General features: G+C 46.4%; 1 protein-coding gene across 2 annotated transcripts in view; it reads right to left on the bottom strand.

Annotated features, from left to right (window-relative positions):
* Positions 1 to 26,044, bottom strand: part of bach2b (BTB and CNC homology 1, basic leucine zipper transcription factor 2b) — a 145,528-nt gene that overhangs the window by 5,511 nt on the left and 113,973 nt on the right. For both annotated transcript variants that reach the window (XM_061746747.1, XM_061746748.1), the window contains one exon: positions 12,662 to 14,173. In XM_061746747.1, coding sequence (XP_061602731.1) covers positions 12,662 to 14,173 — 1,512 coding nt within the window. The remainder of the gene's footprint in view (positions 1 to 12,661; positions 14,174 to 26,044) is intronic.

Here is a 26,044-nt window from a genome sequence, read left to right as displayed (position 1 = left end):
TGTTCTCCTAGATCTGAGTCAACCTGGTAATCTCGCACTTCTTCATCCAGTTGACCAGCTGCTCTGATGTCACTGCACTTGGCAAGGCTTTGGCCAAGGTGATGAAAGTATCCTGGACTGTTTCATGGACAATCAGTGATGGTGTTAGTGCAGACAAAGAGATGATGATGTTATTGTTGAGAAGAAGGTTTTTCAAAATCGCGTCAACACCCCCCGTGGGCCTTCGAGATGCTTTGTTTTATTAAACAGTGGGATTCCCCTGGTCTGCACCAGTTCTAAGTTTAGCTGCTAGACGCCGGCCGAGGAATACGTAATTGTTACGTAATTGTGAATTAAAAGTTGCGTTCCGTATTGAACCAATACAGACACATATTATGCTCTTATTTATTGATGTCATAATCTACATGTGAAGGTCGGAAAAGTTGAATATATCGCAAAACTTAATTCGTAGTAAATTCAACTAAAGGTGAAACAAATATTTTATTACCCATATTCAAAGTAAGATACTTCAAGCCTTTATTTGTTATCATTTTTTCGTGATTATGGCTCACAGTTTATGAAAACCCCAAATAAAAAATCTCAAAAAAATTGATTTTATGAAATCAATAAACAATTCAACCATCAAAATGATAACAAATAAAGGCTTAGGATATCTTGCTTTGAATGCATTGAGACTATGTAATATATTATTTTCACCTTTTAAATTGAATTATTGAAATAAATTAATTTTTACACCATATTCTAATGTTCCGACCTTCACCTGTAGGTTATATTCTACATCTGGGCTGATGTGGACATACGTAGCATAGGAGACTATTTCAGTTACTGGTATGGTTGTCTGTCTGTACAGTCGTGCAAGTCCAATGCTATTAAAGCACTTTAAACTTTAAATTAAAGCATTTTGTTTTTTCATATAAAATAAATATATTTCTATGCAGTTTAGAAGTTTTGGGGATGTCCCTTTTTTTGGCTCCTGCGCTGCTGAAATCAGGCGTTCCTTATTTCTATGCCTCTAGGTGGTAAACCTAGAGGCGACCTGCCGGGGGCCCGCGTTAACGGGTCCCCGACGGGCGCCGCAGCTGGGGAGATCCGCGAGAAGGGCCCGGCGCGCGTCCAGAGCCGCCACCGCCATCCGCCGTACCCGATCCCCCCCACCGGTCCGCCTTCCGCGCGGCGCCGGACACCGCCCCGCATGAAAGACCCCCGCCCGACGACGCGCAAACGCCGCTGGACAGAGGCCCCCCGCGAGGCGGGCCGGACGACCGCGCCTCCGGCGGCGGGGGGAGAAGGGCGACGGGGCGACTGCTCCCCCAGCCGCGGCTCGAGCCCAGCCCCGCTTCGCACCCCAGCCCGACCGACCCAGCCCTTAGAGCCAATCCTTGTCCCCAAATTCCAAAGTTTCCCTTACTGATCCAACACCGCCTCCTCTGTTTTTGATTGGCTAATCCAAGGCGCTGGCAGCTTTATTGGTTTACAACAGCGTCAGTTTAATGCCTAACATGATTTAATTGGCTAGTCTAAACTGTACCACAACAAAACGCACAGGCAAAGCTTTTTTTTTTTTTTTTTTTCCTCATTTTCCAATTGACGGAAATCCGTCTAGAGACGGAGAACTTTAATCCCTGCGGTAAGAGGCGTGACGAGGCGTCCCGAGTCGGGGCGCGCTGAGTAGGTACAAGTGGATAAGCGCCATAAATCAAGCTATAGGCAACAATCTAGCTAAGGCAGACAATCGATTATTGAGTGAGGTGCGTTCGACTCTGCGGCGCCACACGCACTTCTGCGTTGGCGTTCTTCCGGTTAGTTCTTTGTTGTTCATCTTCTTCTTCTCCTACTGTGTTGATATTTTGCCTTTCGTCACTTCCGGAAGGAGGAGTCCCGGGGCGGTCGCTAGCTCAGCTCAGCGTGGGTTGGTATACATGCCAGAATAACTCGGATTAGGAGCATTATCTGGCACTAAAAGCTCCATCTCAAGAGCTTCAGTTCGGCCTGGCATAGGTGTATACATGGCTTTTAAAAATTCGAAATCTGTCGGATTAAGGCAACAATTCGACTTTTCTGATTGTGAGCCGCCCCTAGCACCCTGCCTGCCAGAGCCCCGAGTACGTGAGATACCAGAACCAAAAGTTGAAAACCGTATAATAATATACAAAACAGCATAAAATGTTCACATCAAATATCCAGAAAAATCCAAACAAAAGAAGTTGACTTTCACTTTTAACTAATTATACCCGGGAGCCCCTGGTACAGCGGGGAAATATCATTTAAAAACATCAGCCTGAGATTACGCCGGGTGTGTTCATTCAAGTTTATTCATATTGTGTAATTCATACCCACCAGCAGTTCAACATGCTTTGTAACATGTACAGGAAAAAGAAGGGATGTTGACTAGATTAAAAGCAAGGAAACGTTCCTTGTTTTCAAGCTTTTATATTGCCATCTACCTTCTTTAAATTCTCATCACACCTTTCTCTTATAGCCTGGTTTCCAGAACATTTTTCTGCAATTACTGTAAGTGGGCTCCAAAGGCTGCTACAGGTTTCTGCTAAGCCTTAATAAAAAAACCAAAGCGACTATCGAAAACAGTGTCCCATCAAGATGTGATGTGAATCAATTGTTTGTCAATAAATTCCAGAAACTGTGACTGTGAAGGTCAACCTACTGTAGAGATGAGCAGCGGGGGAAACCTGAAAGGAGCCGAACTTCCGCTCCAACGTCTCCCTCTTCGTCTTACAACCCTCTGGAACAGCTTACCAGAACATCATTCTTACACCAAGACCCCAGAGACAGACCGTAGAGCTCAAATATTTGCCCTGATCTGCTTTGAAGCTTAAGATGAGACCTCTTGTCCGGGTCTGTGTGATACCTGTCCCTCATCTACACGCCCAACTAAGCTCTGCTTCCCTAAGCTCTCGTTTAAGTTGCAGTTTTTAGTTGTGCTCAGTAACCAGGGACAGTTTCATACTATCGCCGTGACTAAAACCGTGTTACGTCACATACACATGTGCTGAGTCAGATCTTAATGAGGACAGTGACTACGTTTACATGCAGTCAAAATTCGGGTTATTGCTAATATTCCGGTTACTGAATCATTCGGAATATTCCGTTTACATGGTAATTAATCATTTGGGATATCTGGATCAAAACAGCGACACGCGGAGAACGTCATGACGCAATTACCGTCATTTCCGCTTCTTCTTCCTGTATCCAAATTCAAAACAAATGCTGCTTTGCGCAACTTTTCGCTCACCTTCTTGTAAATCTTGCTATGCCCGTACTTTCTACAAATGCAGAAATGTTCATATCCTTCATTACATTTATGAAGTAATTAGTCTCCTCCTGGTCTTGGTTTTTCCGTGTTTATAAGAACTTCCTGGACTCAAAAGACCAAGATTCCTTGTGAACAGAGCATGCGCAGAAAACAAATTCATGTTCCGTTTGATGGGGATATTCCGTTTGGCGTTTATATGACCCAATATTCAGGTTTTAAAAGGAGTAACCCAGGGGTCATATTCGGGTTTTTAAAAACTGGAATATGAGCATATTCGGGTTATTCAAAGGGGTTATTGGTGTTTACATGGCCGTGCAAAACCGGGTTATTGCCAATATTCGGGTTTTAAAAGGGTTATTGATGCATGGAAACGCAGTCATAGCCTGGAGGAGTGCCCCCTGAACGTATGAAAGGCTAACTGGGTTCAGACCACTGCCACATCATATCGAGATTAGCGTTTCTCTCACTTTGAAAATAGACAACAAGGTCTGAGCATTTTCTGTCATACATTCTATTTTCTGCAGTGCCTTAAAAAAAACAACAACAATAACAATCTGATGGTGATTTCATGAAGTTCATTTTGTCCATGGCTTTACTATTTAATTTAATTCTTTTTGGTGGACAAAAAGATGTAGGTCTTTTTTTGAAAAACCTGACCTGTGACCCACCAGTTATCAGCTGATGTTAAAAGGAGGCGGGACTCGCCTGGCAGATTCACGCTCTGATGAAGGCGAAAGGAATCGCTAAGACGTGTCAGGTATTAAAAAAAACGTTCTTGTTCGACAAAAAGAATGAGCAAATTAAACAATGTCTCAGGACTGCTCCTTCTTTCCTCCTACAAGATCAATATTTGCACCTCTGTGGCCAGACTGTGCACCAGACCCTAACCCTAACCCTAACCTTACCCCTAACCCTAGTCCTACCCTCTAACCCTACCCCTAAAACTACCCCTAACCCTAACTCTAACCCTACCCCCTAACCCTACTCCTAACCCCTAGCCCTAACACTACCCCTAACCCCTAACCCTACCCCCTAACCCTACCCCTAACCCCTAGCCCTAACACTACCCCTAACCCCTAACCCTAATTCTAACCCCTAACCCCTAACCCTACCCCCTAACCCTACCCCTAACCCCTAGCCCTAACACTACCCCTAACCCCTAACCCTAACTCTAACCCCTAACCCCTAACCCTAACCCCTAACCACCAACCCTACCCCTAACCCCACCCTTACCCCTAACCCTAACCCCTACCCCCTAACCTAACCATAAGCCTAACCCTAACCCCTAACCCCTAACCCTACCCTTACCCCTAACCCTAACCTTACCCCTAACCCAACCCCTAACCCTACCCCTAACCCTACCCCTAACTCTAACCCCTAACCCTACCCCCTAACCCTACCCCTAACTCCTAGCCCTAACACTACCCCTAACCCCTAACCCTAACTCTAACCCCTAACCCCTAACCCTAACCCCTAACCACTAACCCTACCCCTAACCCCACCCTTACCCCTAACCCTAACCCCTACCCCCTAACCTAACCATAAGCCTAACCCTAACCCCTAACCTTACCCCTAACCCTAACCCTAACCCAACCCCTAACCCTACCCCTAACCCTACCCCTACCCCCTAACCCTAACGCTTACACTGCAATAACAGGCAGCACCGTGACGCATCCGAAGAGACGAGACGGACTGCACAGATGCAGAGTTCCCGCTCAACTCAGATGGAGAGGTCGACCCGTACGATCACACTGTCCTGGGATTGCTGTGACTGCAACCCGAGTGACATCCCGGTACAACATCCATGAAAGACAGGGCAAACACTAGTCACACTTTCATCCATAATGACAGATCGTAAGAGCAGTAAAAGGTCTCACTGGGTTCCCATAAGTGTGAGTAAAGCGTCACATCCTTGCTCTCAACTCTCATCCCATCATAAGACTTTGTCTCTTGTAACTGCACAGAGACGAAAATGATATATTTATTCACTTAAACACTAAACTTGCCTGTAACCGATATGGATCACGACATGAAAATGTCTAACCATTTGTTATTTGTTTGATCATTGATAAAAATGTTCTGACTTGTTTTTATTGTGATGATTTATCATCTTGAACATGACAGAAAGCTCAAAAAGTCAGATAAAAATAAACTGCAGTGTTCCGATGCACAAACTGCTAGTTTTTCATGACATTAAGCTTCCTTCTTGAAACCTTTTGCTAACATTGGTTGGCTGCATTTCTCTGAGAGGTACATGTCCACAAGAGCTACAGCCCACCATCTCCAAGGCATCTCTGTGACTGCGGACCGAGGATTGAGGGTGTTTTCAGTCCTGGTGGATCTGCTATAACTTCTTATTAAACAGTTCCAAGATGTGTCCAAAGAAATGCGTTTTGTGTTGTGACAGTAGCAAGTAGACAGTCTGTGTCGGTGGAGTACAAACATCAAGGCTACAATGACAATAGTTGTCAAGTTGCTCATATTTATGCACCGTCTCACGTTAGCCAGGAAATTCAAAAAGAATCGATTCACTTGAAAGCAACTAAGACAAAAAAAACCACGCCCCTTGTTGTCTGCAACTATGGAGAAAAAAACTGTTCAGCGACACGATGATTAGTTTTTGTATTTCTTGGCAGCAGACATTTCCTGAGTCCGTCAGCATCTTACTGCAGTTTTCACAAAGGCATGTATCAACACAGATGTATTACCGAAAGACATTCATACAGAAGAGGAGTGGCCCCAATAAACGATATAGGCTGCAATTATGCAGCATAATGGAAGGATGTGAGGCCTTGATGACATTTACAGAACATTTTTGAAAATGTAACATTGATGATGTGAGGCTGCTGAAATGTTTTATTTCTTCCTTTTCACTGATGTGTCTCAAACAGTATCCACGCAACAGGCAGCCTTAAGCAGCTCTTGGCTGTTGGCTGTTGGCTCGGGGACGAGGCTGCGACCGACCGGCCTGCACACGAACAACTTCCTTCCTCATCGGGATTCATTGTGTTCAGTACAAAGTTGCAGGTTTGGAGCTATTTTTACACTTTCTCCCCATCCTCTGCAGCAGCGCAAACCCAGCGAAAGCAGCATTCTCCGTCTATTTGTTTGGATGACTATGTTACATTGAGGGATAGAATTAAAAACAAGCATCTCACACTGCATTGGGATGCATTCATTTAACGTTTATAGGCAGAAAAAGATATGCGTTGCCTCTACCGTGAGCAACAGACTTACAATGAGTGAAAGCCTGGCAGATAATCTCAGAGATTTGACGCGGGGCATTGTGTGCGGAGGAAGCTGGTATGCGCAGCAGCTGGCACAGTCAACATAAACAGTATTCACACAGAGAAATGACAAAAGGAACCCAAATGTCTTCTTGTCACTGTTGGGCTTGTTTTCCCAGATTATAGCAGAGTCATGTAAATCAGTCCCACATCATTCACAGTGACACGTTCAGCAGGCCCTTCAAAGGCCCATAAATCTAACAGCAAAGGGAGGCGTGGGCCATATTGCCAGGGTAATAACTGTACATTGCCGGTTAACCTCCTAATCGTCTCTCTCGTTGTGCAGCACAGCTGAGTTATTTTAACAGAAAAGCACGATCCTGTCATGCAGCTTCAACTCTTGCAGCATGCCACTTGCTCTATAGTCTGATCACCATGGTAACACCCCCCACCCCTTCCCCAGAGCCCCCACCCCCTTCCTGCAGCTCCCTCTGCACACTCAGCTCTCTACCAAGCTCATCAAAAGTAATTCTGCCTATACCACTAGCAAATACATTTGAATGTGCTATTGCTCGTGGAGATGGCCTGGTGCTAACACCGACTTCCCTCGAGACGGGTCAGAAGTTCACGGTCTGCATCAGCCAGCACATGACATCACAGTCTGAAAGCCATTTGATGGTACTTCTTATGAAACGCCCATCAATGTATAATTTATTAGAGAAGCATTTCACATTCCAGCCAGAGAAATGGAAAAGCCAAGGAGCATTCAGGGCGAGACGCTTTTGAAACTGTCTTTCACCCGAAAGAAAAGAGCCTGTCTCAGCAAACCTGACACACACATGGGACTTTCTAAATAAGCAAAGCTATTCTTCGTTGATGGATTTTCTTTTCTTTTCCCTGAGAGAAAATTCAGCTTATTTGTAATACTATCAATCTTTACAGAATAAGAGTGTCTTTGATTGATCCCCACCGGCAGCCTGGAAGACTTCTGCTCAGGCGGATGACAAGACTTTACCCACTTACACCTTTACCTACTTGCACTACCCACAGCACATTACTAATGGAATAGATTGGCTGTGATAATACTGTGACATTGGACTTGTAGACTGTCCTGGTCTCTGAATTAGCAATATAAAAGTTAGGGGTTAGATAAATATCAGTGTTTTGAGTTAGACAGTTTGGGATATTAATACTAGCAGAGAGACACGGACAATGGAGTATGACCTCACGGTAATATGTCTTCTACTATCATCTAATTACAAGAGTAGGCGCAACGTGCTTAAGCTGACGAGATATGAATGACTCACGTTTGTTAAGTGTTCACAGTGCTGGAGGAAAAAGGCAAGCCAACCCTTGGAGGTAAGAACCTTTTGCGGGACTGATTTTAAGCAAATGCTTTCTCACGCACTGGATCACACCTGCATAACGGTCAGGAGGAACTTCTGTCTGTTCCTCTCCAGAGAACTGCTTCAGCTGGAGTTATTCTGCAGCGTCTCTGTGGGGTTTAAGGTCTGGGCTCTGACTACGCCTCTTCTTTTTCTGAAGCCATTGTGTAATAGATTTACTTCAATTGTTAGGGTCACTATCCTCCTGATCCCCCGAAGCTTCAGCTGGTGGAAAGCACCTTCACATTATCCTGTAGAATATTTTGGTAAACTTGAGACTTCATTTTTGAGAATACTAAGTTACCCATGGCTCTTAATCATCCAAGCAGGCCTTTATCGTGATGCCCCCTTCTGCACATCTCCCCGGTGGGATGATGTGTTCATGGCAACCTGGGCCAGTTTTGCGTCACACGTAATGTTTTTTACCACACTATTCTGCTTTGTTTCGTTTGTCCATGAGACAGTTCCCCAGGAGCAGGGTAGAGTAGTGCCCTGTAGCGGAGCCAGAGGGGGGCAAGGGGGCGGTCGCCACGGGGCCCACAAGTTCATAGGGCCCAATGATAGGGCCCCGTTTTGTGTGATACGTTCATATATAATCGTAAATTGTAGGCTATAATAACGATAAAATGTGCATTGTGCGGCCAGTGTAGGCTAATTCTTACTTTACAACTGTCCTGAACGCATCAGGGCTGTGAGCCAACGCTGATTGGCTGTAAAGCCTGAATTATGGTTCCGCGTTAAATTGACGCAGAGCCTACGGCGTAGGGTACGCGGCGACACGCATTGTACATGCGCATCGCCGCGTACCCTACGTCGTAGGCTCTGCGTTGGTGTAACGCGGAACCATAAATCAGCCTTAACAGTTACAGCCAATTTGCCGACTCGGCAAATTTGCTGCCATGAAGGAGATGAGCACTAAACTTTAAAAGAGGACTAAGCATATACAAAGTTTTGAATGTTACCCTGTTTTCCACGTTACCTGGATTATTTTGTTCGGGCCAAGGGTTATGGAAGAGTCAACTTCCTAACACAACACACAACTGCTATTGGTGAGTCAGTGTAACCTTCATAAATAATGTCTTTATCAGAATGTTGTGTAGCATTGACCACCTGCCTATTCTAATGAGCTTTGTTGTCAACTAGACCGCTGAGTCTATTCTCTGTTATAGAGCTCAGAAATTATGTTATAGACCGCTGTGTCTATATCTATCTAAATAGATTGTGTAATTTTAGTCCAGTTGTTTTTTTTTGTATTTAAGCTGTATCAAAGATGGAACTGAGTCAGTCCGTGACTATCTGAGTTTTCAGCGCCATGTGATTGACAGCTGTCAGGCCGATGTGTGTGTGTGTGTGTGTGTGTGTGTGTGTGTGTGTGTGTGTTCTGAACAAGTTTGTGACTTTACTCTGCTTTCTGCAGCATAGGCCTATAGGCTTGGCTCAATAAAAGTGAGAATAAATGTTGTTTGATGGGTAGGATGAGGTGTTGTTGAACGTTAAAATGACTATCATAAGGGCCCATGGAGAATGCTCCGCCCCCTCTGTACTGAGACCCACGCTCCGCCACTGCTAGTGCCAGTTTGCTCCCTGGTAAACTTCCTTCCTCTGTGACGTTCTGCACGGATGCCGCGTCTATTCAACGTCTCACGTAAGGTAAACACATGAACGGAGATGTTTGCATCAGCATCAGCGATGGCTTCGAGCTTTTAGCTTGTGGGTTCTTATGGATTCTTCGTCACCTCCCTGTGATGCGTCTTTTAAGTTCATTTGTCTGGGCTCCTGCCTCTAGGACTAAACTAGCCACTTAGATGGAAGGGTTGTATACTGGACCAATGGATGCCCAAACACTTTCAGATCTCTTTGTATACTCTTCCAACCTTCAGTTCAGTATTAATGTATTCATTCCCTAAGGGAAATTATATTCTGCAGTCTCAGTAAGGTCTCTTTAAAGAGTCACTGTAGACCCCTGTGGGATCTCCTGTAGCGGTCTGCATTACAAAGGACCTGAGGAAATCTCTCACTGCTCTGTTGCTGAATCACTGTATTGTGAGGAGGATACTTGGCCTTGGCGCTTATGTTTTTCATTTTATGAAACATCGTTGTTTAAATTGATGCTGTTATGAGGATCAGCTACTCCTAACTGACTTCAGAGATTTCCTATGAACACTGAACAGAAAACTGAACAGACTACTTCAAACTCATTTCTATTTGCACAATTCACTGACACCAAATAGTTTTTGTTGAAACAATTCGCTTTTAGGTGAACCTACTTTTTTTTCTTCTCCAACACTGTGAATATTTAATGGTAATGCTTTGTAATTGATTGTGTTTTATCAGCTTTAGCAGATTGTAGTCTATTATTGTGACTTAGATGAAGCGCAAAATATATTTAATGGCAAAAAAAAGTCATGCAGAAAACCCACTAATTCCAACAGATTAACATACTAATTAGGGATGTCCCCATCAGGTTTTTTTGGCCCCGATCCGAGTCATTTGATTTTGAGTATCTGCCGATACCAAGTCCCGATCCGATACTTTTGTAACACATTTAAAATAATGAACAAATGCAAAATAAACAGATCAAGGTTGTCCCTCATTTTTATTTTATTCACCTTATTTGTTCATTTTGCAATTAAACAGTGAAGTTCTCTTTGAGGTTGCCTGAACAATCAAGTAATAATAGTGCAACTATTTACTAGTAAAAATAGTGCAAATTTAAATTTGAATTAAATAAAAACAGCCACTCAACTTAAAATACCCAGCCGGCATGGAAACAAATAAGCAAATAAAAGTGCAACAGTGTCATAAAGTAAGGCGGTAATGTGCTTTTTAGACTGTACTCTTACTTCTGACTGTTTTCTGGCTTAAAGAATAAAATGTTTGTGTTTGAAAGACCTACAATCTTCTTCGCGGTACCAGGGGGTCCATCACGCTCGTGCACACAAAGTCGGCAAGAATGCGCGAAAAACTGCCTGTGGCGTTTTTCTGAACGCTCAGCTGAGGAAGACAACACAGACGCCAGCTTCGTTCGGGTTTCTGTCACCGTTGTAACTTAACTTTTATTTATTAGCCTCCGCTGTAACAGCGCTGTGTGCAGATCAACAAAAACAACCAACTTTGTTGAACTCACTTTACGTGACAGCCCACACTCTGCACCCCCACCTCACCCACAGTTTTCTTCATATTAGCAGCGTTGTCACATAGTTTGTTTGATGTGCTGATCAAAATTTTGAGAATAAAATACATATCCCATCCCTGATCGGGATGCAACATCCGATTTCGATCAAGTCTGAAACAACGTGATCGGGCCAATTTCCGATCACGTGATCGGGACATCCCTAATGCTAACCATTCATGACTTCAAGAGCACCTGCCATACCGCCACCAGTGCTTTGCCTTGTCAGGTTATGGATTAAAAAATCTTGTGGGTGTTCTAATCTGGAGTATCTGTTGCTGGGATAACTGGAATCATATTTTTGTCTTGGAGGCTTGGGACTTTGTAGTTTGGGCCTCTTTCCCACACAAGCCATCAGATCCCACCAGACTATTATCTAGGGAGTTTGGGACCATGTGAACCTCCGACTCTGTGTGTGTTCTCCCAGCCCTTCCTGAGGGGTTTTCGGGGCACCCAGTGCCGTCCTGCTCGGGGAGACTGCTGCTGTACGGTAGTGCTGTTGGTTAGGGATGGGCGGTATGGACTAAAAAATGTATCACGATCATTTCTGGCATTTATCCTGATAACGATAAAAATGACAATAAAAAAAATACCAATTCAACTCCACCTTTGTAACTATAAATCTATCACCACATTCAGTCTTTGGAGCCCCCAAAACACTGCTCTAAAAGATACTAAATACTACTAAACTACACCAATTAAATTACATTCTTTCTTTCTTTCTTTCTTTCTTTCTTTCTTTCTTTCTTTCTTTCTTTCTTTCTTTCTTTCTTTCTTTCTTTCTTTCTTTCTTTCTTTCTTTCTTTCTTTCTTTCTTTCTTTCTTGCTCATTTCTTTCTTTCCTTCCTTCCTTCCTTCCTTCCTTCCTTCCTTCCTTCCTTCCTTCCTTCCTTCCTTCCTTCCTTCCTTCCTTCCTTCCTTCCTTCCTTCCTTCCTTCCTTCCTTCATGTACGTTGTGCGCGGATTTAACAAAGAACCATAAATCAGCTTTACACAAAAACGTCAACGGGAATTTATCGTTTTTACCACGATATGACAAATTCTTACCGTGGGGAATTTTTTTGACGGTATATCGTGAATGGTAAAATATCACCCATTCCTACTGTTGGTACATGGTACATGAAAAGGGCTCTGATGGAAAGTGTCTCCCACAATAACCATAACCAGTGGCACTAGGCAACAAGACAACCACTCTTAAAATGTGACTTATAATCAAGTACTTGTAATTAGATTGGTAGACAAGTTCATCTTCTTCTGAAATGTTCTTTCTAAACAGGGTCAAATAAATGCATTTATATATCCTGGGTCACCTGCATGGTTCTCTCACCGTCTCCTGTATTTACACTGGCCTAGAGTATTTGAACTTTAATATCCAGACTCATTACACTGATATCCAGTCACACAGATTAATAATATTAAAGCACATCTGTGCCCTGTGTACTGCTGTAGATCTTTAAGTGAATACTCCCACTTCAGTTACATGAGGATTTACTGACTGCTAATGCAGAGCTGCAGACAGGGCCACGGCCATGTGATTAGCCAGTGAGGAATCAAGTAGGTTGCTTACATTGTGTGTTGCATGTGAGAGACAGTGTTTTACACTCACCTCTGGCCCCCGCTCCTGCACGTTGCAGGACTCGCTGTCCCCCTCAGAAAAGGAGCCTGATTCGTCACTGGAGTTGGTGCCATAGGACTGCTCACACTTGATCTTGGGTCGCACCTGGCTGAAAAGGGCGTCCCCTCCTACGCTCGGCTCCTGCTGGTCCACATTGAGGCAGCGTGCCACGGTGGAGCACGGCGAGGAGGAGAACTCGAACTGGGGGAGGCTACAAGGGGAACCTCCGCTTCCGTCCTCCGCATAAGAGTAAGAGGAGCAGGAGCTGGAGGTCCTGGTGCGCGTCTCGCAAGGTGGTGAGCGGGGGCACACTTTGATTGGCACTGGGCAGCTGGTGTTGGGCCGTGGACGGCACAGGACTGGGGGCTCAGAGGAAGTGGTGCTGGGGGAATAGTTCTGGGAGTTGGGCAGGGACTGGCTCGCTCCAGCCCACAGGCCCTTTGTCATATGCTCAGAGAGCTCCATTTCCAAAGAGTTCCCACAAGGGTAGGAATGCGCTGGTGTTCCCAGACGATTGCAGGCTCCTGAGGAAAATATGACACTACGGCGGTCTAGCTCAACTTCCTGTTTGCACATCACATCGCAGGAAGAAGACTTGAGGGACAACCCTGCAGGGAAACCATCTACCTCTTTTGGGGATGTAACAGACAGATCCAGCTCCCCCGTAAAAGGCTTTAAGTCTTTGTTATGATCTCCCTGAGAGTTTCCTTTGTCCTGGGGGCAGACGAGTCTGTTGGTGAATAGCTGCTGTGATGTGTTGGACAGACTGGGGAGGTCCACCCCTTTCTTGAAGAAGGCTCGGAGGCAGGACGGGGATTTCGTTCTCTTGGTTCTTTCCAGAGATACAGGGTTATCCATTTCCATGGCTGTCACACTGTCCATATCCCTGACGTCTTGCTCATCCCCTGACAGGCACAATGAAATGGCCTCTTCGTCCGCTTGTGGTTCAACTTTTATCTGTGCTACAGGCAGTCTGTCCTGAGCTGGAGCTGCCCCACTAACACTGCTCTCCTTTAATGTGCTTGGAAAACCTGAGGTACTGGTGTGTGAGGAGGTGTCATTATTGTGCTTGTTGCAAGCCCACTGGTATTTCCTGTACTTAGGGCATCGTGGCAGGTCTGATGCTCCATGTCGATCAAAGTCCAGCCGGCCATCTGTGAAATTACCAGGCATGGTTATTTCCAGCCTGTCATCGTCAGGGTGTCGGAAGGAGGTGAGGGCCTCTGCACAATTTCTTGCCCTGGGGGAGCTGGGCCGTTCTGCCTCGGGTTGCATGCTCTCATCCTCTGAGTTATTTGCCTCTGCCGCCTCCTTGTGGCAAAGCAATAAGCTGTCCTCCTCTCTTCGTAGCTGAGCTTCCAGGAAGCGAAAGCACGAATCCTCGAGGTTGTGCATCCGCAGGAATTCGGCACAGCGGATGACCTCCTGGATGTTTTCTCTGCTGAGTAACAGCTTCGCAGTGTAGGCAAACTGCAACAATGGGGCGAATCCCCTGGCAGTGACCTGCAAAAAAACAGGGAAATTGCCAGCATTACCATCAGCACAGCCATTGTTCAGAGCACTTGGAGTGTGGTAAGACAAACCGACAGCTTCAGCGACCATAAACAAACACTGTAAAGTACCGGTTAATCTTTTTTATCAGGTCAGCACAGCAAATTCTTTACTACAGCAAGTATGATCTGGTGCCCTGGGTTTGCAGTCAGGTTGTGAGTCCGGCCTCCTGTTCATAATAACAGCCTGTGGACATTCCAGCTGTCCACCACTGTCTGCCCTGTGGTTATATCATTGGTTTTGTGTACACTCACTCCTTTCATTGCTCCCTCTCTCTCTCTCTTTTTCAACTTACTTGAGGTATGTCGTCTAAATATAAGTGATGATTTATTTTCATTCACGTACACGTATTCACTCTTGACCGTACAAGTCTAAATCCTTTTGCCTTTTTTAAATCTGTTAAACTTTTGTATAAACAAGGAACTATTTGCTCAAATCACAAAGATTAGGAATTTGACTACACGCCATATTTTTTTGGTTTTTAGAAAAGTAGGATTTAGAAATACAATTTTGAAGTTTGATATCTGTTTATATTTGAGGTGGGATCCCCAGACCAGAACTACTCTGTGTACCCGTTAAAATGGTTTGAACAGCAAGCGCTCGCGAGTCTTCACCCCAGAACCTCACTTTCTGTGTCAGTGCCCTGTGTCCTTAGGTCAAGTGCTGCAAAGCCTAAGGGTTTGTAAGACCACGGCTTATCCCCGTAGTGGCCATGTGGTGTGGGATGATAGAGGGAAGCCTTCCATTTAGACTTAATGCCAGATAATTAGGTAAACTCCTGAGCCTGCAGAGTTCCAGGCCGCCCTCTGCTTCTGTTGTCGGCCAGCACACGGACATGAGAAAGGAGTCCGTAGAGCTGGCCTGTCTCGTGTTTAAACATTGGCAGGACATTCACATTAGGTTGCGTTCACTACTTCGCTGAGGTTGTAGCAGCCAACCCCTAGAGCTTTTTCCCAGTGACAAACATGTTGCCATTGGTGGTAAAGGAGCATGATCTAATGCCTAATGTGAAATAAAATGTTGCGAAAAATGCAATAGCAGCAGGGGGCATGTGGGGGCACTGACTGGCAATAACGACTTAAAAGATGCATTCCGATAAGAACAGTGGTGCACAAAGTAGTTCCTGTTCCTGCAGCCTTTGTTGGTGAAAGCCAAAAAAAAAATTTGTAAAAGTATCTTACTGCTAAGAGTGATCATTGCAGCAGCTTCCACAGATAAAACAGATAAAACACCACTGGCAGAGGAGGAATTTTTAGATGTAATGTGAACACAAGGGCAAAAACGAACAAAAAAAGGAACTGACAAAGGAAAACGCTGAATGTCTGTGTCAATTCACTTTTGATTAATAGCTCTGAAATATGGTTGATGTGACTGAATTTGGAAACAGAATGATCCCAAAATATGCCCCTTCAGTAGATGTGTAAATGTCCCTGTATGAAGTTTACCACTCCATTTCACACTTCTCTCCTTCATGAAGGACTGTCTCTCATGTCAAGTCAATAGCTCCCGTACGTGAAACATGCTCTTAAAGCGGTAAGCAAATATTTTTCACTCCACATTCACTCCTTAGTGAAATGAGTTGTTTCCTCTCGAGGGCAAAAGCCGTCAGATCTACCAATATCCTTTCAGGTGGGGCATGACAAAGTGGAATATTTTCCCACTGCATTTATAACTCTGTGCTTGCTTTTCAGTTTCAATTCTAGACCACAAGCTGTATAATTAGAGTTGCATAGTAAACATAGTACAGTATACATCTATTTACATACAATTTATTTCTATGTGATTTAAGATTAGATATGTTGTTAGACATATACTGTAAGATGTACACTAGTTTGGTCTGAAGCGGGAATGCCGTACATACACCAAGCGACCTGTACTCGAGTTGAGGGGTATGAGGGGGGATGGCATCCCTCCTGAAATAAAAACGGTCCAAATCATCCCCCCCTGTAAAACTGCCATTGCCCCTGTCCATCCCTTATGTCATTTCATCAATGAATGTGGTTTTACTGCTATTTCAACATTTAGAGTCATCACCAGAAAAATAACACCAGAAAAATAACTTATTTGACAATTTTCACCTGTTTCAAGTACATTTTCACTTGAAATAGGTAGGAAAATCTGCCAGTGGGACAAGATTTATCTTCTTATTACAAGCAAAAAAATCTTGTTCCACTGGCAGATTTTTCTACTTATTTCAAGTGAAAATCTACTTGAAACAGGTGAAAATTGTTGTTTTTTCCAGTGATGAGTCTTGTTGTAATGAGATTTTTTTACTAAAATGAGACATTTTAACTAGAAATAAGACAAATATTCTTGTTAAGATTTTGAGTTTTTGCAGTGATCCATGTTACTTATCCTGTGAAGGACAGAGTCATATTGATAAGTTCAGAAAAGTGTTTTTTATTGTTGTGTTTTGATGTATTTGATGTAAACCCAGTGGATATTTAAAGCTTACAGAAGGCTGCATTTAACTGCTGCTATGTCATTCCTGCAGTATTTCTGCAGGTGTTTTGGTCAGTGCTATTATTTGTAATATATTATATTATTTGTAATCAGCACAAATTATCTGTCCCCATATGATAAAATCCACCATCCCCCCTGATTGTTTTTTACAACTCGAGTACTGCCAGCGACATATACCAATGTGTGTGCTATAAAGCACCTTGCAGTGTGCTCTGGCTAACAGACAGCCTAGCAACATTGCAGACATCAGTCACTGTTAAAAGGAAGCTGCTGACTCCATATCTGTGAGGGGGGATGGTGTGGGTGGGCTTGTGTGTGTGTCTGAGTGTGACGGATTGGGGGGAGGATTGAGGCTTTGACTGGACTATCCCCTCTACTGATGAGCGCAGCATATCCACATCAGCACTGCCACTGGACCAGCCAGGAACACGACATGTACATGCACACATGCTCACACCATGACGCACACACACGCCTCTACAGCGGCAATAATGATTCTGATGCCCTTTTTTCACAATAAACTGTGAGGCGACATCTTGTGTGTGTCCTTTTTGCTGCTGAAAGAGCTTTTATCTTCATAACCATCATGCTAGCTTGATGATACCCTTTTTGTATTTGTTTTTTTCTTCACCCTAGTGGCTCGTTGTCATTTACGTAGAATCCAAAAAGAGTTCCGAGTGACACATTTGGAAAAAAAAATTAAAATAAAAAAATAAATAAAACTATGAAGCGGAGGTGTTGGTACCTTAAATTTAACCCCCAGATGGATAAAAAAAGAAAAATGTAAGCCCTTGCCCCATTTGGTTTCTCTGTAAACCTTTTAAAAAGAATCTGACGTCATTGAAAGACAACCATAACTGTGAACTTGACTCCAACGCTTTTTACTTTTTGCATTTCCATTGTTGGATCAGGTGAACAGAGCACCAAAAAACTAATCTGGACTGCTCCACTTTTTAGTACCCTTTAGTCCACGGAGATCTGTCACTTCCATGTGACACGATGAACAACACCGCATGTAACAAAATAAGGAAATGGCTTAAGACTTTGTTTAATGCAGTTACAGCAGTGGCAGTGAGCTCTGGATAGCTGGGAAGGTGCACACCTTTATCATAGCTGCTGAGTGTGTCACAGTTTCACAGTGTAGGATAGGTTTTTTTTTTTACCGTTTAACTCACTCCCCTGTTTTTCCAGATCCTGCCACCCTAATCAGCCAGAGATCCCCTCATTCCCTTCACCTGTGCTTCCCCACCCAGCTCCACACCTGGTTTCCCTCATCAGCAGTTCCCCTCATATACCGGCCCTTTTCCACCTTCTAGTTTGCCAGATTGTCGTGTGTTTTTGCCTCGCTTTCCAGCCTGCATATCCTGTTTTGTTTCTGCCTGCCTGCCTGTCTTTGAGCCTGCCTGATTCTTGGGGTATGGATTTTTGCCTGTCCGTTTTTGGTTTTGTTTCCTGATCTGCCTGACTACCCGGTTTGACCCCTGCCTGCCTTTTGACAAAGATTAAAGCCTCTTGGACTCTGATCCTGCCTGGTGTTGTGCTTTTGGGTTCTCTGTCCTGTCTGAGCCGTGACAGTACAATCTGGCCAAGACTGAACCCAGCCAACATGGACCTACCACGTAAGGAAGAGGATTTGTGGGATTTTTTTTATGGGGACCGAGTGGCGTTCTACCACCGTACGGTGAAGGGGACAGAGACATGCCCCCAGTTCCAGCCTGTTGCTGTTCCCGAGGTGGCCCCGGACACACCCCAGTCTCTTCCCCCTTTCTGGGGAACACGCCTGGCTCTGGGTGGGCCCAGAGGCCTGCAGGCTCAGGGGAGACAACGACGGCGTCGGCCCCAGCCCCAGCTTGTTCCTGCTCCCCGAGAATCGGCTGATAACATGCGCTGGGCCAAGGAGGAGTATTGGGACCCCTTTTGGGGAACACGCCTGGCTCTGGGTGGGCCCAGGAGCCTTCAGGGCAGGCAACGACGACGGCGTCAGCGCCAGCCCCAGCTTGCTCCGGCTCCTGCTCCTGCTCCGGCTCCTGTTCCAGCTGCTGCTCCAGCTCCAGCTCCTGCTCCGGCTCCTGTTCCGGCCCCCCGCATCCTGTCTGCTCCAGTTCCGGCCCCCCGCATCCTGTCTGCTCCTGTTCCGGCCCCCCGCATCCTGTCTGCTCCTGTTCCGGCCCCCCGCATCCTGTCTGCTCCTGTTCCGGCCCCCCGCATCCTGTCTGCTCCTGTTCCGGCCCCCTGCATCCTGTCTGCTCCTGTTCCGGCCCCCCGCATCCTGTCTGCTCCTGTTCCGGCCCCCCGCATCCTGTCTGCTCCTGTTCCGGCCCCCCGCATCCTGTCTGCCCCGGTTCCGGCCCCCCGCATCCTGTCTGCCCCGGTTCCGGCCCCCCGCATCCTGTCTGCCCCGGTTCCGGCCCCCCGCATCCTGTCTGCCCCGGTTCCGGCCCCCCGCATCCTGTCTGCCCCGACTCCGGCTCCCCGCATCCTGTCTGCCCCGACTCCGGCTCCCCGCCTCCTGTCTGCCCCGCCTCCGGCTCCCCGCCTCTTGTCTGCCCCGACTCCGGCTCCCCGCCTCCTGTCTGCCCCGACTCTTGTTCCTGAGGCGGTCCCGCAGCCCTCGGTTCCTGAGGCGGTCCCGCCGGTCTCTGTTCTGGAGGTGGTTTCTGTTCCCCTTCCTGAGGCGATCCTGGATGGATCTGCCGCAGTCCCAGACCGACCCCCTGACCAGCCTGCCGCAGTCCCAAACCGACCCCCTGACCAGCCTGCCGCAGTCCCAGACCGACCCCCTGACCAGCCTGCCGCAGTCCCAGACCGACCCCCTGACCAGCCTGCCGCAGTCCCAGACCGACCCCCTGACCAGCCTGCCAAGCCCCCAGACCGACCCCCTGACCAGCCTGCCGCAATCCCAGACCGACCCCCTGACCAGCCTGCCGCAATCCCAGACCGACCCCCTGACCAGCCTGCCGCAGTCCCAGACCGACCCCCTGACCAGCCTGCCGCAGTCCCAGACCGACCCCCTGACCAGCCTGCCAAGCTCCCAGACCGACCCCCTGACCAGCCTGCCAAGCTCCCAGACCGACCCTCTGACCAGCCTGCTGCAGTCCCAGACCGACCCTCTGACCAGCCTGCTGCAGTCCCAGACCGACCCTCTGACCAGCCTGCTGCGCCCCCAGACCGACCCCCTGACCAGCCTGCCGCAGCCCCAGACCGACCCTCTGACCAGCCTGCTGCAGTCCCAGACCGACCCTCTGACCAGCCTGCTGCAGTCCCAGACCGACCCTCTGACCAGCCTGCTGCGCCCCCAGACCGACCCCCTGACCAGCCTGCCAAGCCCCCAGACCGACCCCCTGACCAGCCTGCCAAGCCCCCAGACCGACTCCCTGACCCGCCTGCCAAGCCCCCAGACCGACTCCCTGACCCGCCTGCCAAGCCCCCAGACCGACCCCCTGACCCGCCTGCCAAGCCCCCAGACCGACCCCCGGATCCGCCTGTTACGCCCCAAGGGCGACCCCCCCGAACTGCCTCGTCGGTCTGCCCGGCACCGAGGACGGCCCCCGGAGCTTGGCCATGTGTTGGCCGGGGCCCTCCTCCGGGACCCCTCCTCCTGCCCGGGGTGGGGGGTTTTGGGCCATCTGGAATCTGTCCCTTGAGGGGGGGGTTCTGTCACAGTTTCACAGTGTAGGATAGGTTTTTTTTTTTACCGTTTAACTCACTCCCCTGTTTTTCCAGATCCTGCCACCCTAATCAGCCAGAGATCCCCTCATTCCCTTCACCTGTGCTTCCCCACCCAGCTCCACACCTGGTTTCCCTCATCAGCAGTTCCCCTCATATACCGGCCCTTTTCCACCTTCTAGTTTGCCAGATTGTCGTGTGTTTTTGCCTCGCTTTCCAGCCTGCATATCCTGTTTTGTTTCTGCCTGCCTGCCTGTCTTTGAGCCTGCCTGATTCTTGGGGTATGGATTTTTGCCTGTCCGTTTTTGGTTTTGTTTCCTGATCTGCCTGACTACCCGGTTTGACCCCTGCCTGCCTTTTGACAAAGATTAAAGCCTCTTGGACTCTGATCCTGCCTGGTGTTGTGCTTTTGGGTTCTCTGTCCTGTCTGAGCCGTGACAGAGTGTCACTTTTCTCAGATCATCTCAATGCTTTTCACATGAGAAAAGTGGTAGATTTCACTCAGTGCGGTTACATGGAGTAACAGAAAGTGGAATTGTTGCCTTAATCCGACGGATTTTGAATTTTTAAAAGCCATGTATACACCTATACCCCCCCCCCCCCCCTTTTTTTTCCTATTTTTGTGTATAGGCTGGATTATGGAATAATATTCTGTGTTACACCAACGCAGAGCACACGCCGCTGCCGTGACGCCGTCATGAGCCCCTCGGACTTCTCCATCACTTCATTTTGCCGCGGTGCAATACCCCCCCGCAACCGCTAGGGGGGTGCGATCTTTTCCTGAATGGTTTATCCGACTTTTCCAGTCACAGTGAATCAAAGAGATAAGGACAACTATTGTGCAAAAAAACAAAACAAAATAAATCACACACTCACACGAAGAAAAGAGCGCTGAAAGTTCACGACTGCTTCATGAACTGGAAACCGGAAATGAGTTGCTACCAAGCGAACCAATCACAGCCCTCTCGGTCTGCGTTGGGTCTGCGACCTCTTGACGCGTAGTTACAATTTGTGGGAGGTGCGTATCAGGCACAGCGTGGCGTGCGGCGTGGGGTGCACGACGCAGCCTGCGGCGTAGGCTTGGCGTCCATTTGTTGCAGAACCATAATCCAGCCTTTAGTTTGCAGGCCGGAGCTTCAGGAGCTGCATGCTGACCTGCAGTCCCTCTGATCATCCCACTCCTGCTTCCACCTGTCTGGGTGGATGTCTGCTATATGCCTGCTGACATCCTGGCCTATTTTTTCACATGTTGTCCTCCTCCGCGCTTGTTTACTAACTTGTTTACTTGTACCGGAAGAACGCCAACACAAAAGTGTGTGTGGTGCCGCAGAGTCGAACACACCTCACTCAATAATCGATTGTCTTCTCGCACACTATGTATATTTGCTTTCTCTGAACCTTCAGTTTAATCCTTAGCTAGATTGTTGCCTATAGCTTGATTTAGATGTGCATGGAACCGCACTGACTGATAAGTTAACAACTATATCTGACTCATTACAGCAGTCGTGCACTTTCAGGAGATATTCTCTCTGGCCACTCCACAAACGCAATCAATGAAAAAAACCTTCTTTTAGGTCTGCTTAGCGATTTGGTATCGATCTACCGCCTCCAGAAGTTGAACCAGAAACCTTCCCCCTGCGAGGCAACAATGCAGACCACTCGGCCACCTTGATCCTCAACATAACTGAGCAAATACCGCCCGTCTTCAGGAAGAAGCGCTTTGTAATCCTCACTCTTTGTCATTTGGAAGTGATGACAGGGTTTTGGAGTTATGTGCAGTTATGTGCAGTTATGTGGTCTTGCTCAAACATGTTATAAATGGAAGTAGGTCATTTTGAGTGTTCATGTCAGCTTGTCTGGACATTTGAAAAAAATCGTGAAAACAGCATTGCAACAAAAAACTGTCCAAGATGATCTCAAGTGCTTGTCTGAAAACGTATGGACTTAAACTGCTGCAATATTCTTTCCCAGGATGGTCTTTGGGTTACTTTACTATGGAGTACTACGTAGTGTTTCTCTTGACCAATTTGGAGCAGATAGAAGAAGCTTCAAGGCTTCCAAACTGTAAAAGATCCTTCTTTAGGGATTTTACTTCCTCTAGGTAGAGCGTTGTTACCACACATGCCTCATGCAAGAGAACTCTGGCACTGTGAGAACACCTGGGACCGAGCATCCAACCGTCATTCTAGCCAGATTTCAAGCCTAAATACATAAAATATAAGGTATAATAGAATGAACCGATCTAACCGTGATGGTGTGGCAGCAGCAGCTAAAGAGTGACTGGTCTGCTGAATCCAGCGCTGCTGATAAACAGCAAAGCTGCAGAAAGAAAATTGCTGAGCGTACCGGGGATCTATTTTCAGTAAGCATCAGCAGCTGCTGCCTGCAGGAGCACATCTTTATGTGCGCCCTGCACCATATGTGATTACTCCACTGTTATAACCAGTAGAGCCGCCTCATCAACGAAGCCCTAAAGTCAACCTCATAAATGGAGAGAGAGAGCGGACGATGAACAGAGCAAGACACAAGGAAGGGAGACATGCAGGCCTGGAAATTAACTGTTGAAGGAAAAAAGAGGCGGGGGGGGGGGGGGGGGGGGGGGGTGACTGAACTGTTTCAGGTGTTATAAGAGTTTTCAAGTATAAGTCAAGACAATGAGACAATTCATCAGCCTAATATACTGAGGCCAGTTTGGGCTAAAGGCCCTGCTCCATGTCTGGAGCAGACAGACGACACCATTAGAAAGCAGGTAATTATTACCATTGGCCAATCACACACAGACAAGGTGCATGACATTTATCGCAAGCTTGCCAAATAAACAAGCTGTGCAATGCTACACCCCTCCCTCCCTTAATCATGCTTACCAAGTACTCTTCTTTTACTACAGTTGACTTCACAGACGAGAGGGCTAATTTATGTAAATGTGCTCTTGGGAATTCCTTTTCGTGTCATGCATGTTAATGACACGACACGGCGTGACAAAGGAGTACTTCCCTGCTCAAGAGAAGACACTTCATCTTCACTGGAGACAGCAGCCGTTGCTTTAACATCCGATCTGCTGAGTAAACTCGCATTAATCTCTGCACCCACACCAACAATAGGGAGCAAAGGAATAGCACCAATGGAAATGAAAGAGTTGCTGTGTTGTGGTGTCATGATGGATGGTGGATTGAGAAGGAAATCTGTTGAGAACATAACGTGCTATAAAAACTACTGCGGCTTATGTTAAAGCAGCAACATACTTCCTAATGCACTGCAGGCCTGGAGCTCATCTGTCTTACTATGAAATTAAACTAGAATTCAAGTTTATGTGAGGAGAAACATCTCTTTACCGAGACGCACCGGAGATTTTGCACCTGTACCTCACCTAAAACATTTTCAGCTGTAAGAGTGCACAGTCCTTAACCTGGTGAGTCTGTCTACGTGTCTATATTTGCCCTCAAGACAAAATACGGCCTTGAAGTTACTTTAGCAAGAGCTACCACAACAGGTGGTCTGGACTGGCAGGTGTTTTTATATCCGTCTCTCAACAGATTTTGTCAACCTGATTGTATCAGAGCTGTGTGAAAAGGCATTTCCAAAAACTTAGAGATGAGCATTTAAGATTAAGGTGGATTGAAAATGCATGTACATGTTTAACAAAGATAACACGGAGGGCTAAGATTTGGGATTTCACGAAACCTTTGGGTCACCAGATATGGAGATGTCAGGTAATATGAATGAAAGTCCCGTTATTCTCGTGTGTAACGGTTCAGACTATTGTGACTCTCCACCGCATCTAATGTGACTTAAATTTTATGCTTTTTTTTCTATTTTTTTAGGATTAGAAAAGTAAATATTTTAGAATCAATTTCCCCTTCACATCTTTATTCTTTGACAGATTACTGTGATTGCCGCTACCGCTGTTGAGAAATTAGCCAGATGATGTTGCAGATGATCATTCATGATTATTCAGAGGCAAAGCCCTTATGTAATAAATAATGATGAAGTGGTGTTAAAGCACAACTACGTTGTATTAATGAGGCCAAGAGCAGCTGGAAACTAGATTCTCAAATAGCGTTTACATTACACTTTTGTAATTAAGTGGATAATTGAATCACCGAAAAACCACCTCCTGGAAGCGTAAAAAGGTTTATTCAATATTTTGGGAGTTTTTCGAGTTAGTGTCATTTCCATTACATTGATTTTTGTTTTTTGGGCAAATCTAGGGGTTGTGGAAACGCACTTAGTGAGATGCCCAGGTCCTGCACTCATCACCTGCCGCTGTGCTCAACTGTGTGTGTGAGGTGTTTATGCTCTTATCCTGTGATTGGGTTTCAGCAAACGTGTTGCTGTTTATTTTGGCCAAACGTGTCCACTTTGGTCTCATCTGTGCCCAGGACACTGTTTCACAAGTCCTCTGGTTTGTTCGGACGCAACTTTGCAAATCCAGGCCGTCATGTTCTATCTAGAGGCTTTCTCCTGGAGATTCTTCTAAACAAGTCATAGCCTATTTGTGTAATGAATAGGGTTCACATAGGGGCTCACAAGTCCCTTTGGTCATTTTTCCACCAATTCCTGTCTGGTTTAGACATCAACAAGCCTTGAATTACTATTATCAAATATTTATGTAGCTGAAAAATGTAATGCATTACCTCAAAACATGTGTTCAAAACACATGAACCCAAAAATGATGTTAAATGTTGCAAAAATAAATGATGGCTTTGGAAACATTTCAGTCTCTGTGAAAACATTTTGACTGAAATGTTAACCATGGGGAACGTGAGGAAAGTGTCATCTTCAGTGACAGCAGAGGCTCAGACATTCCTGGTGCTGAGCTGGGGGCCAGTAAACCTCCCCCCGACAGTGGATTAAATCAGATAGTGTATGTCTAATCCCCAGCCAGTGCAGCTTACAGTGCCGGCCAGACACTGGGGAGGAAATGACTCCATTTCTACACTGTTCCAGACCCAAAAATGTTAGATATTCTTTCAAATGGGGAGAGTACATTCATGTGTATTAACATGCCAGGAGCTAGAAATGAAGAGACGCTGAGACAGGTCTCTTAGGCAACACTGATCATCAAATCCCCCTTCATTAAGGGGGAGGTTTGCCGGTCAATAGTGCAGGATTTGGGAGGTTAAATAAAAGAGCGTAAACATGGGGATCACACCACCGGCTGTCACTTGGCAATCTGGTCCTCTACCCTACGAACACTCAGACAAAGACCCTGCATCATCTTTGTCAGCTTGCTGGATGAGAGGTGCCCTCATGCTGGCTGAGAGAGTGACAGAGAGAGAGAGACCCCTGCTGAATGAAGTAAGGGGGTTGGGTAGAAGTGCAAGCACTACTCCTGCTAGAGCTCATCGTTCCTCTCCATAAAGCTTCTTCATCTCCTATCAACCAACCCCCATCTTTCCCTGGCTCCTTACTACCGCCATCTGTCTCGCAAGCTGCATGTGTGTGATTGTTTGGGCCAAGCACTTAGTGTGGGGCAAGTCTGCGTGAAGCGCCTTCAGATTAGCAGGCATCGTGCGGGTCAAGATCAAGTGATCAAGCAGGTTGTGGATGGATGTCACTTGTCAACATTTCCCCAAAGCTCTCACACCCTGTCGTGCGCTGCTCTGCTGACCCAAGAAGAAACCCTGCTCTTCACGCTTGGAAGGTTTTGTGTCACTACATTGGTTTTATTTTGCTACATATTTATTATATCGC

Source organism: Cololabis saira, chromosome 18 (genome assembly GCF_033807715.1).
Source record: "Cololabis saira isolate AMF1-May2022 chromosome 18, fColSai1.1, whole genome shotgun sequence".
Classification (NCBI taxonomy): Eukaryota; Metazoa; Chordata; class Actinopteri; order Beloniformes; family Belonidae; genus Cololabis; species Cololabis saira.
The sequence above is the reverse complement of the archived record's forward strand: the minus strand, read 5'-3'. Positions and strand labels throughout refer to the sequence as shown.